Genomic DNA, 13,264 nt, shown 5'->3' on the forward strand with positions numbered 1-13,264 from the left:
TTCTTTTTTCATACAGTGACAGAATGTATCCAGGCTGTTCCCACTGGCAGCCAAGGCAATACTTGAAATCAGTTCTGTACAATTTAGCGTTTTAGCGGAATGGATTCCATATCTGAAGGGGAGGGTTTTCGATGAGACCTTAATACGGCGTATTCGGAGACCTGTTTTTAATTCCAGTACTACTGGCAACGGGAAGTAGGGTCTCAAGAGATGTTTTATCTTCTGACGTCTGATCAGCAGGCTTAGGAGATCTGTTTGGCTCCCAGTTATTTTTGTGGAGAATGCTGCACTGCAGCTGAGTAAGGAAACCAACCTGGATGCTACCGGAGCTTTCACTTGCTTTTCAGGCAGAAATGATACAGAAATCCAAATTGTATACTAATCTAAGACATTTTTGAAATCCCTTTCAACTACTCCTGAGGAGTATAGGTAGTCTTGAATTCAAAACAAACAAACAGAAATGTCTTTCTTGAGATCAGCTATCTAGATGGAGGATAATTAATGTCTTTGTAACCATGCTGGGAAACCTACCTTCGTTCAGAGGATGGTGCAACGAGCTTTGCGTTTGTCTTTTAAACCCCTGCATCTCATTCATCCGATAAGCTATGATAGTAAACTTAACCAGCAACAGGGGGAAAAGATCAGGGTCTGTATAATGTCTGCATTTAAAAGGGACTTGGATTCTGAGTATACTTGAGAAAATTGCGTCTCAAAGGATAAACAGAAGCAGGGGATGTGCACGATTGGCACCGTTTGTTGATCAGCCTTCCTGCAGGTGAAATAGGTTCCTCATGAGAAGAAGAAAAAACATTCAAATCATGTCTAACATGCACATAAAGAATAGCTGAATGCTCCCCAGTGAATCCTTTTCAATTCTGTGTCAAATGGTTCCAGTTCTCTCTTGAGACTAGTTTCAACAACATGATATGGAAGAAGTCCATTCTGATCCATTTCTGTTGGAATTCAAGGAACAGCCATCTGCATGAGAAAGAAGGAAAATACAGCTGGCGTTAGTTGTGAGCTATGTTGCCGTACGTAGGGACAGGTTAGACATCCGTGTGTATTGCCAGCAGAATTAGAAGCACCTAATCCTAAATGTACTGACACACTACACAAACGATACAACGAGCCAGAATCTCACAGTTATTCCTGTGCTTTTTGCATGTAAGGTCATTAAGACTTGCACTTCAGGTAGGTAAATATCTAACCCTTAAGACTGATTTTTCCAAAAGCAAATCATCTCTCGTTGCAGCAAAACTGCCAGTTGCACGTTTGGCCCAAATGATCTTGTTCCACATATTTCTCAGTGGCATCTGACTGAGCATATTGAGCTGTGTGATTCCCAGGTTCTACGTGTAAGAAGAGCTCTAAAAAGCATTGTTAAAGTTTCACTCTTACAAAACCAAAAGTCTTTGGCTAAAAACTGCATCTTGTGCATTTTTCATGCTCGTCTATCTTTCGTACAGATACTTGGATTTGGAAGGGTTTGGAGGTTCAGCGGTAAAACTTAGTATTTTTCATTTCTATGAATATGGTCATTTTCATTTTCATGAGTCTATTAACGTATTCTGGTTTTGTGAACAAACACAGTTATCTCACTGGTCAGATTTGCTTTTTGTTCATATCGAACCAAAGTGTGTTCCTATTTACATGAGTATAAATCCAGGAAACTTTGTCCTTTGGAGAAAAATCTCACCTTAATATGACGTACAACTGACATGGGATTCGGGGGCTCAGTTACTCAGCAATGTCGCTGATGATGTGTACTACAGATGAGAAGTGATTTGGCATGGAAGAATGAGCACAACAACCTAACGTTCCACAAGAGCAAACTGGAACAATTAGCATCATTGCATAAAATACTTCCATTCTCTCATCCGTACGCATTTTATCCGCCTTTGTTTTTCCTGACGCACTCACATTCCACCAGTCAAACTTTCCAGCCTACAAGTTACGTTTCTTTTGCTCCCCTAAAGACTCAGCCTGCTAGCACGTTGACTGCATCCCTCCCAGCCGAACAAGTTTTATGACTAAATCGCAGTCCACGCGTAACTTAATTCACTCAGAAGAGACTACCTTGACCTGTAAGTACACCTTGCTGCAAGGTCTGCTGCCTGGGCGTTTTCCTGGGCAGGCAGTCCCACAGAGAGCCTGAGCCCCTGTCCCCAGCAGGACGCTCGAGCTGAAAGCAGTGGAGCGACAGTCACATCCAGTGGCCAGAAGAACCAGACCAGATTCGCATTCCCTGCTGCTGGCTCAGGGCAGCTATGGTGACAACTGGAAACGGTCGAGTAGAAGACAGATTTTACAGCTAGTCAGCTGTGGGGTCTCCACAGGGCCCTCCTTAAAAAAAACAGTCTTGTTCTAGAGTACGTGGGTCCATTCTAACGTGGGTGCAGTTACATTTTCTGTTGTGTCTTTCTCTTGCAGGCCTTGAAGCCGTCCAACCATGCCACCATCCAGAGCATAGTGAGAGCCGTCGGGGTCGTCCCGGGCATTCCCGAGCCTTGCTGCGTTCCTGACAAAATGTCTTCTCTTAGTATCTTATTCTTTGACGAAAATAAAAACGTGGTTCTGAAGGTGTACCCCAACATGACAGTGGAATCCTGTGCATGCAGATAACATCTCGGGAGACCCTTTTGAAATGCTGAGGTGATCACTTGCTGTTTGGGGGTTGGGGGTGTTTCATGATACCTGTTTCTTGTTTGCACTGCCAATGCATTTTCTTCGGACAAAAATGAAAAAAATCCAAACGAAGAGGACGGAAATGGAAAGGATTCCGAATAGCAGTTCCAAGGAAAGAGAATACGAACTTCATTTGTCTCTGAATTTGACCAAGACACAAGTCTTGGCAATGAGGACTGACTGTTTCTCTTGAAAGCGAGAGATAAAAGAGGAATTTGCAGAAGACTCTTCAGGATTTTTGAGACTGCCAGAAGGACTTACTGATCTATTTTTGTACAAGATTTTGGAAGCAGCGGTAGCTGTTAATTTTTGTCTCCGTTGTTATGGTGACTAATGGAGAGGGAGATTAGAAATATACTATTCTTCATGTTAAAGCTAAGCTTTCTGCCTTAGGTTATTGAGTAGTGCAGCAAGGAAGAAAAACAAATCCGACATCCTACGAGACTTAGATAATCCGACTTAGACATATATCTCTTTGGCATGATGTGTCACCGACTGCATGTGTGTATTCATTTTTCATTGACATATTCTTTGTAATTCAGCTTATTAGATGTCAGTGCCCTCGGTCAGAAGACCACAAAACACATTACTGCTGTGTGCGTAATTGTGGTATCTCAACAGCAAAGACTTTTCTTTCATGCCACTATGGAAACTCAGCAGGCCGAGGGTATGAAAGTATCACACGCAGTGAAGGGGCTGACTGACTTGTTCACAACACGTTCTAGAACATAGTTGCAAATAATCTATGAGTAAGTCATGGTAGTTGATTCCTGACCTGAAATTATTTGGTGCGTAATTCTTATCTGTAGGCCTTCACTACGATTATTTGGTCAAAACTGCTTCTGGTTGGTGAGTTTTGGTTGTTACATTAATGAGATAGTAGTGTTGGGTTTTTTTCCTTATCTCAGTTCACTTCTCTGAAAATCCAATTTGTTGTGCCTATACTGTCAATTTAAGACTTCTTACTAGCAGGTTTTGCACAATAAAAACACAAAACATTCTTTCAATGACTTTATCGACCAGAAAATCCAGTCGAGGAACTACAAGCAGGAAAGAAAACAGCTAATGCATCTCAGGCCCAGCTGCAAAAAGTTTGTTCTGTTACGGAGTAAACGTTCACAGAAGTACTTTAGACGGAACCCCGGTTCCATTTCTAGCAGCACGATCTATAGAGGATGATGCTTTTTAAAGCACTTCTGGCTGGCGAGAGCGACGTTCTAGTTTGTGCTAAGAGCAAATATCAAACACCCTTTTCCGTAAGTTACCTACATAACTGACTATCTGAAATAGTGTATTTAAAGGGCAAATATTCATAGGGAATAAATTAATTGTCCATCATCATGAGAGTTAAATTCTCTACTTTGGAGTCAGCAATTCCTCAGCGTATTGTAGGCAACAACACTTTTCCTATGTACATGCCTTTTTGCAGCCTCATAGCTATTTGAGGCTAGTTTAAACGCTCGGCCATTGACTTTTGTATTTGGTCACTGGTGCCATCGTGTTTACCGACCTGAGTAACGTGCACGTGCAAGGGTGTGAGAGGTGTGGAGGTGGAATAGGTAGCCTAGGGATCCTTTCAGCAATCACTCAATCACTTTTTACCTGCACAAAGTCTCAGTGGAAGCTGACAGGAGTTGAACTTAAAAAAAAAGGAAAAAAGAAAAAAAGAACCACCAGTTAGTCCCAGATGCAGGTTATGCTTGTGGCCCTGCTCTTACCCTGCCTGAACAGCATACCCCTGCAGTCAGATTCCCAGAGTGCCACTGGATACATGTTTATTGGCTCCAATTAAGCATCACTAATTAGCACAGCTGTCCAACCTGATTGCTCTATGTTAGGATTCCAAGAGCTCTGTAGCAGCGTATTGCCTTGAAGGATCTGTTCCCTGGAACTGGAAGAGAAAAAGCTCCATTTCTAGAGAACAAGTGCCATCTTCAGCATACAGGAGCAGAACCGCCATCGAAACCAAGCTCTAAGTGTGAAGCCGTGTACATTTAGATCAGGGTTCATTTGATCCACTTCCACATGCAGGAGGAAAGTCTGGCATTCTGTGTGCAAATCAGATGGACTTAAAAATGGGAAGAAAAAAGCTGTGCTTTTCTCCTGGCTGAGAACACAGACAGTTGCAGACAACTAAGAGCTTTTCATGGCTGTGTCTTGGTAATGAAAAAGACCCTGTCTCTGCGGTGCACAGCTGTGTGGGCTCCTCTCTTGACTTCAAGGACAGGCAGAAGTAGCGATGTGCACAAGCTGCCCGTACCATAGGGCTCACCTTTTAATCTGCTGGTCTGCTCCTGGGCCCGGTGTCACTAGGACATGTGGGCGATGCCCCTGGCTAAGCTGGAAGCAGCCTCAGATTCCCAGTAGACATCAGGCCCTGCAGGCAGAAACAGATGCAGTGGCTTCCCATAGCTGTCTTTTGTAAGAGCTGCACAGGTAAGTCCATCGTTTTATACAATTCAGCATGACATTGGCTACTGTTAAAAAACACACAAGTGTTTATTGCAAACAATAAACCTAACTAAATCTAATCTTCAATTTGTAGAGAGCTTGCGGCAAAATAGATTTCACAGAGCTTGACAAGGCAATCTCAGCTTTGTGCCAATACGTCCCATTTCTTTTGTTCAAGGTGAGCTGGCTGGTGATGAGTAACACTCTTATTGCCAAAATCATTTCCTTCACAGTGTTTCTGAGGCTCTTGAGGTGCACGCCTCTTGTCCTGAGTAGAAAGGTGGGAGCTGCTCAGTAGCCCTTGAGGGCTGGATTTCTCCCCACGTCGCCCGGTGCTAGGATTACAGCATGTTCCTTCCTTAGAATAGCACCAGACTACACCTTCCCAAACACGGTGCAGAGGAGAAAGTACCTTGCAGCTTTCTAACTCCCCATGGGAGGGCTGGGGGGTCATCCCACTGCAAATGAGCCTGCTGCCTTGGAGAAGGGCAGTCCATCCCCCAGGCAAACGCTGGGGGAATGGGGACCCCGCAAGGTGAGGAGTCGCTGAGCCCCAGCCTCCCGCTTGCTGGGGGTGAATGGGAGCAGCTGGCTCTTGGGCAGAAGGTCGGCACTGAGCCGAGCCCAGCTGAGTCTGTGAACGGCGTCTGGCACAAGCAGTGCCAGGAACCGGGCTCCTCAGAGGAAAATGCAGAGGTCGGACATGCCCTGGCCCACCCCTTGGATGGCAGCAGAGTTAGCCAGATCAGAATAGGGTGTCGGCAGCCAAGCTTCCCAACTTTTGCACTCCAGAACAGAGGCGCTAACTGAATATAGGTGTTTCCTCAGCGCAGCAGTCTGGGGCAGCTGTGCTCTGAGTCACTCTTTGGGACTGGAGCCCAGTTCACGGCTATAGGCAATGCTTTCCAGGGCTGTGATGAGACAGCCTGGAAGTGACCTTAAAAGCATCACCCGAAAACGAGCGTGAATATGTTACGCTTGGTTTTCACTGGGATACAGCCAGACTTTTTCATGAACCGTATTGCGTAGAATAGGTACAGTCTTCCAAGTAAAATGTGATCTGCCTCTTCAACTCTACGCTACGTGTTCTCTTCAGTTAGCCATGTAGAAGTGAAACATTTTATGCCCGTGACTTGTTTGGCATTTGTATCTGTAAATGAAACTTTCTATGTAAAGCCATGTCTGGTATCAGTCATGTATTAATCACACAGGCAATGATTTCTGTATATAACTTGGTATTAGTGGGAACCTCAAAATAATTTCTAACTCATGTTATTAATCACCATTTTAATCTCAAATCAGCACGGGGGGCTTTTCCCACCTGTTCTGGTTTTTCAAATACTATTAATTGATAAATGGCTCTGCTTCCCTTCTAATTATGTAGCCTCTGATGCCTGCACATTATTTTTATGGCTGGCTCAAAAGATAGGCAGGAGAATGTCTCCAGCTACGCAAGCTCTCTCTTCAGATAGGCTCTTCTGGGAGCAAAGTCCCCAGCGAGGAGCAGACTGTGAGGAGGCCGCTGCAGAAAGCCCTTGAAAAGCCCACTCTTGGAGGCTGAATAGGGAATGCCACAGTGAGCGTGCAAAATACACAGTGCAAAATAAAACTTGCTCATCCTGCGATGCGGTACCTTGACCCAGGAGAACTGCCCGCTAGACCCAGTGATGCTGTTCCCCTGAACGGGGTCACAAGGCAGGCTCTGTTTCTTCCTTTGTCTGGGGGCCCTGTACTTGCAAGGAGCAGGGCACCTTTCGTGAGGTGCCGAGCAGCCCTGGGGTTGCAAATCCCTGCGCTCCGCTGCAGGGCTGGCCCAAAAGCTTTGTGTGCTCATCTCTGAGCAGAGGCTCAGCAGTTTGCTGGAGACTGCTGTTTTGTTTAGTGACCCGTTTCTCCTTGTAAAAACAGCCTTTTAAAATGATTTCTGTTGAATCTTTGTACAGACGATGTCAATTTAAAAAAATTAAAATTACCCCCCAAAAATAAAAGTTATTTTGTCGATGGAAAGAAACTTTTAGTTATTTTATATCTGTGGCCATCTTGTCTTCTTAATGTTTCCTTCTTTATCTCAGTGCTCTTTAAACAATACCATTTTCTCTGTCGTCGCAAAGATGAAACACTAGGACCATAGTCGAGTTCCCAAGGACAGATCACAGCCACGCTGTGAAGGGCATGTTTCAGTACTGATGTATAAGCTTGCCTGATTTGTATTTTTTCCCCTTCAATAACAGGAAGGTATCACTAGGAACTCTGGAGGAAAGATAAAATAAAATCACTTTTCACATTAAAATCCATTTTTTCTGTGTGGTATTCAGGTCTTTCCAAGAACATTAAAGTTTTCACTGCTTTCTGTGTTCAGCACTCTGGAAATGCGTCCATCTCAAGTGCTCGTTTGCAAAGGCCATTCAAACAGATTGTCTTTACAGAGCAAAGTACAGAGTGGCTGGGGAGTGGGTGCTACGGATTCAGTTAAAGGTTAGCTACTGTGACAGTAAGAAGCTACGGAGGTTCCTGGACCTGATCCAAGGCCCAAAGGTGTCAGTGGGCAGGTACCTGCCCTCCAGGTATGGCATTACCTGTCACAGCAAGAGCATTCCTGCTCAAAATAATCTCTTGCTGCTTGATTACAAGAGGGTGACAAGAGTGGGGAGTCTGACTCCCGAGGGGTTTTGGGATGCTTCCGATTGCTCAGTCGTTCCCCACTGGCCCAACCCAGCAAGTAACTTTGCGTTGGGTCCCAGAGTAACACCCTGCCCTCTCGCCTGGAGGTGACCCAGGTTCCCAAGCCACAGGGACAAAACGGTTCGAGGAAGGCAGGTCGTGGCCGCGCACGATTACGGATGTGCAGGCTTGTGACATCGGCCCCAAGGAAAGCCTATCTTGGGCACAGGCGATCCCGCACATCCTTCCCCGCTTTCTCGACCCCCGAGCTGCACTTAAAGAAAGAGCTGCTCAGGGCCTTGAGGATTAGTACTTGTGCCTGAGCTTTACACATGTATTACAAGGCCTACCTTGTATGTTGATCGCTGCCTCTTAGAGGGATGTATGTTACTTACTAACGAAGAGAGGCTTACAGCCCCCAGTAAACCTGAACTCCATCACTACACAGAACAACAAGAAAGCACGGTTGCTCGTGAAAGCACCCGAGCAGGGGTTGCTTACTGGTATTCCTTCACAAATCAAACTTCCCATACAAAACCACTAACTCCCTCCTTTTGAGCAAAGCTCAGGATTTTATATGCTCATTTGCAAGAGGAACAATCTTTTCCCAGAAAGCTTGAATTTAGATCTTACCTCATGCGAGGAGGTCACAAGTGTGTTTCAAAGCATGCCGAGAAATAGGACTTTGATGTGCGAAGTTTGCACACCAAAAAAAACCCACCTACATTTTTTCTTGCCACGTGGAATTTTCATGAGGTCTTTATGAAAAGATGCTTCCGCCTTCTCAGCTTCCTATTTCCCTTTGAGGCTCCCTTCCTGCAACACAGACCAGAGAATCCCATTCTCATAAATGAGCCTTTTTAGCGAGCCCCAGCTTATCCTGATTTCCAAGGGATTTTGAAATATCATAGCGAGCAGAGAGCTGGATCCAATTTAGAATCTTTTTTTTTTAAAGCTTTTCACAATGTCGAATTTTTATTGTTGATTTCACATCTTCACATCTGCTCTCTGCACTACCTCCTCCTTGCTTTCCACCGTTGGGAGGAATTACCTCGTTTTACTCACGCTGCATTCTACCTCTTCAGCACTGCCTCCTCTCTGTCCCTAAAGCTGCACCATGCACAAAGTACGTTTAATAATGTGGTGCAAATCCATTTTCCTTGGTTTTTCACCTCAACAGATCTTACACACTTAAAAGCAGCACCGCAGCCATAGGAACCATTTATCTGAGCACAGACATGCAGCCACTTCAGCGGTGAGAAAACTGGGAAACCATGCTCGGTAACGGGCATATTGAGGTGTGCGTGTTTGTATCTCTTGATTTACTCCTGCTTGTTCAGCCCTAGATCAAGAAGTGTAGCACAAAATAACTGTGCTACAACATTCAAGCACAGGGAACTCAAGAGACAGAGAACCCCAGCCTTGTGCTGCCTTGCAAAAAATGGGAAGGGAGGGTGAATTTAGGGCAGCGCGCTACGCTACAGCTGAGAAGGCTGCCTTTAATTGTCTCTTCTTTCCCACACTTTCTGCATAATCTCGAGGAAGTCAAATTGTCAAATTGTCAGAGGTGACCAAACCCAAAGCTACACGCAGCTCTCCGAGGGCCCTCAAAAATCACCAAGGGGCTTAAATGTCTTGGGACTTTAGCTTCCACTTTGTCATATAATGATAAAATTTCTTCTCCCCACTCCACCGCAAGGTCTTTGGGGACCACAGCAGGGGAAAGCCGTGTCTGTTCGGAGGGAGGTTGTCGCGTAGTGGGAGGAGAAAGGGATCTCGGCTGCTTTTCATTGCTAATGAGACCTGTGAAATCCTGAGCTACCTCTGGATGTTGTTGGCAGTTTATGGGCAGAGAAGCCCATCCGGGCAGAGAAGCCCATCCGTTTCCTTTCCAGGATGAAGACCTGACCTTAGTCTTGAAAGCCGGGGACTAATCTGGGAGGAAGGGAGGCAATGTTTTCTCACGCTACCCCAATATCCGGGCAAAAATCACGGAGGGGAGGCATACCTGAAACCCAATCCCATTTCACCCGCTGCAGAGCACAGCTGCCCATCTGCTTGGTGCTGCTTCCCCCAGTGAAGAGTAAGTTGCCAGGACCCCACTGGCCTCTCCATTGGGAGCAGCTATTAGCCTGGGGAGAGAGACAGACCCTATTGGACAGAGAAACACCCATCTGCATCTGGCTGAATCCGACCTGCCTGCAGTCGCAGAGAGTCTCTATGTGTCAGGACGGCTGTTTCCTCTCATTCAATACAAAAAACTTACAGGCTTACATATTATAACATCCGCACCCCTTCATGTAGGAATTCAAACCTCTGGGGCACTGAGGTTACTTCTTCCCATTTTCATTGGCAGATGAATCTGATTAACAGGTGATTCAGGCAACTTTATACCATGCTGATTGTCACTAATTTGCATGCAATTTTTTAAACAAATATTATTAGCCTCAACAATTCAGCTACTTTCTGTCCAATTACTCAGTCCTCAGCAAGCCCCATCTAAGAGAAACTCGCTGTGCAAAGGTACCCTTATCTCTTTCACCTATCAAAGAGAGTCCTGGTGTGTCCACAGTCAGCAATTCCTAAAGAATGATGAGCTTCATATCAAACACTTTCCAGCTTCTTTTAACAAAAGCATTACCCAGTTTTAAGAAAGAACAGAAGAAATGCCAGCAGGGACCTAGGAAGAGAAGCTTTTTCCTAAGTCATCTATTCATGTCAGGACAGGAAAAAAATTGAAGTAAGGTGCTTCCAGAGGGCCTGTGCTGGGTTACCTGTGTTCCTCTTCCACACGTGCTTGAGGAGACACGTAGCTACTGTTGGGTGCTCACAGGGAGAGACAGGGTGAGCTGGAGTCAGGATCAGTGCTGGCACTGATAAATGAATGGCCAACGAGCTGAGAAAAGAGGGCAAGGGCTGAAAAAGGGTCCCCACTTCTGCACGGAAGGCAGTGGGACGTGACTCAGCAACTGCTCCGATGAATGCAGTCAGGGTCTGTGGCTGGCAGGGAGAGGCAGCAGAAATCCCACACTCTTTGCAGGGGTACCAGCCAGATCAGGGCAGCAACTGAACAGTACAACAACTTAGGGGAGCAGAGCTGGGCTGCACTGGGTGGCCAACCTTCCCCTTCTCCATGAGTCCCAAAGGGGCAGCTGCAAGGATGTGCTGAAAATTCATCACTTGCACTAAAAACTAGACGTAAGTAGGTGCGTACCTGGGAATTTTCTCTCTCACTCTGCTGCTGCTCCTGCCTGCTTGTGTCTCCTCAGCGCTCACCTGCATCTCTGCTCTGATGTGGGAGTTCAGGAAAGGCGCTGCCATCTACCCAGCCCAGGCGGACCGCTCCTCAGCTCCGTCCTCTGTCAGGAAGCAGCGTCATCTCTCCTGCCTCCCGAGGCATGTTCTCTAGTGGCAGAAGTACAGGTTTTTCCCTGCACACCTCCCCCCGCCAAAAAAAAAACAACCCAAACAGAAAAAGAACAAAAAAAGACACAGTTAGAGCTGGGTTTCTTAGAAAGCAAAGGGGGGGCAACCCCCCGGAGTGCAGTTAGAACTGGGGTTCTCAGAGCGCTACAAAACAAAAGCCAAGCTGCCATAACACAGAGGTAAGATGGTGCATAGGAATGCTGAGGAATGCACACAGCACACAAGGCATGAATGTCAGAATCTATTTTCTCCTGGCCTCAAAATTAAAAATAATAGCACCCTTTGCAACACTAAGCACAGTCTAATCATCTTGACTGTTTTCTTTCCAATCTCCCACCACCTCCAGCACACTGTTCAACCCCCTCAGCCTGAGTGCCTTGTTTTCCTTCTTTTTTATGACAGTGAAACTTCTGGTTGTGAGGTGGAGTCCAAAGTACAGCCTGGACAGTATGGACCGAATCAGCCTCTGCTTCTATTTCTGGAAACCATCAGTCCTGTGCATACAGCCCAGAAATAAAATGAACCAAAGTACGTGGGGCCTGCAGAAATAGGAAAATATCTGAGAAAAGGTTCAGTGGGGAAATCATCATTTCTCTGTGGGGTATCCAGGCAAGCGACTCAGCTGCAAGAAAGTGGCTCTATCCCCAGGATGGTCTCTTCTGTCTCAGTCCCGTCGGAATCATGGGGGGCAACAAGTACAATGCAGGGCGAAGAATCTGGACTGCCATATGGAATGTGATTGTACAAAGCGCATGTGATGCACTGGAAGTTCATTTCTTTAAACTGTGAGTTAAAGAAGGTGTACAGTTGCTTTGTAAACAACTGAAACTCTAAAGATGCACACATCTAATTGCTAGCTTTATTAAATCTATCATATGGCTATTTCTGCATTTTAAAAAACAATGTAAGTACTTATAAATAAAATGGAAAACCACTATCTAAATTGTGGAGTACGGTTGTTTGGGGTTTTTTTTTTGGGGGGGGGTATGAAAAAAAACAAACCCTGTGTGAGACACACACACACATACACACATATACATATAATGTTTAGTGCTCACCTAAACCCTGAAAAGAAAATCCACTCTTCAATGCTGCAAAATAGTATTAGCTTCCAGTGCACGGCCCGAAGCGCAAGCCTCTGCTTTCACAGTCTGCTCCCTCTTTGACTGTGTATGGCTAGCATCAGTTTGCACAGGCTTTGCTTGCTGCAAGTTTCCACAACAGCTTACAACAAGGCAGGGAAACAAAACCCGCAAACCACGTAGTGTCTTCCTCTGTGGGCTCCATCCAGCCTTCATTAAAATTAGTGGAAAATCTTCTACTGCCTTTATTGTGACTGACTGTTACACAGAGCATTTGAATTGACCTGCAGGCAAAGCGGTGCCCCATGCAGCAGTATGTATCGGCAGGTACCGCAGCTTCACCCGCCTGTTTCACTGCACTGTTCCTTTCCCATGGCTGATGCAGCAGATGTGACACCACACACAGAAACCCATTTACAAGGGTTCCCTGGGCTGTGCAAGTCGCGTGCTGTACGTGTTGCTGACTCAGGCGTGGGCAAAGTCAGCTTCTTCACTGGCCGTGGGCCACTGCAATCATGTACTTGAGGGATACATGAGAATATCTCCAGCGAGATCACACCGGGAGGCTGGGACCTTGTCGGCAGGGGAGAAAGCCAAGCAACTGACACTGAACCAGTGCTCTTTGCCAGGCTACAGATCATAAAGTTAAAAAAACCCTGCCTTTTTTAAATGCCCTATTTTGAGTCTGCCACATTTGATACAGGTTTTAAAAAATTGCAGGAAACCTCCTACAAGCCTCATGCAAGGGAAAGTGAATACTTACCACGCTCAGAACAACCGGTTCCCTCAGGAGTCCAGGTGCCCACGCCAGCTGGCATCTGGCACAGCACAGGACAGGAGCTTTGAAAATAGTCTTAATGTCAATGGAAGATAAAAGTCAAGCTGCACTGCATGCTGCTCCTGTGAGCTTCTGTCTCTTGTGCACTATACCTTACACAAATAAAGGGCCAGAATAGTCA

At 45.8% G+C, this 13,264-nt stretch overlaps 1 protein-coding gene across 1 annotated transcript in view; it reads left to right on the forward strand.

Moving 5' to 3' along the window:
• Positions 1-7,386, forward strand: part of BMP3 (bone morphogenetic protein 3) — a 293,266-nt gene extending 285,880 nt beyond the window's left edge. Inside the window, exon 8 of the mRNA XM_072861545.1 lies at positions 2,431-7,386. Within this exon, the coding sequence (XP_072717646.1) occupies positions 2,431-2,622 (192 nt within the window). The 3' untranslated portion in view covers positions 2,623-7,386. The remainder of the gene's footprint in view (positions 1-2,430) is intronic.
• The last annotated feature ends 5,878 nt before the right edge of the window (positions 7,387-13,264 follow it).

Source organism: Ciconia boyciana, chromosome 5 (genome assembly GCF_034638445.1).
Source record: "Ciconia boyciana chromosome 5, ASM3463844v1, whole genome shotgun sequence".
NCBI classification, from domain to species: domain Eukaryota; kingdom Metazoa; phylum Chordata; class Aves; order Ciconiiformes; family Ciconiidae; genus Ciconia; species Ciconia boyciana.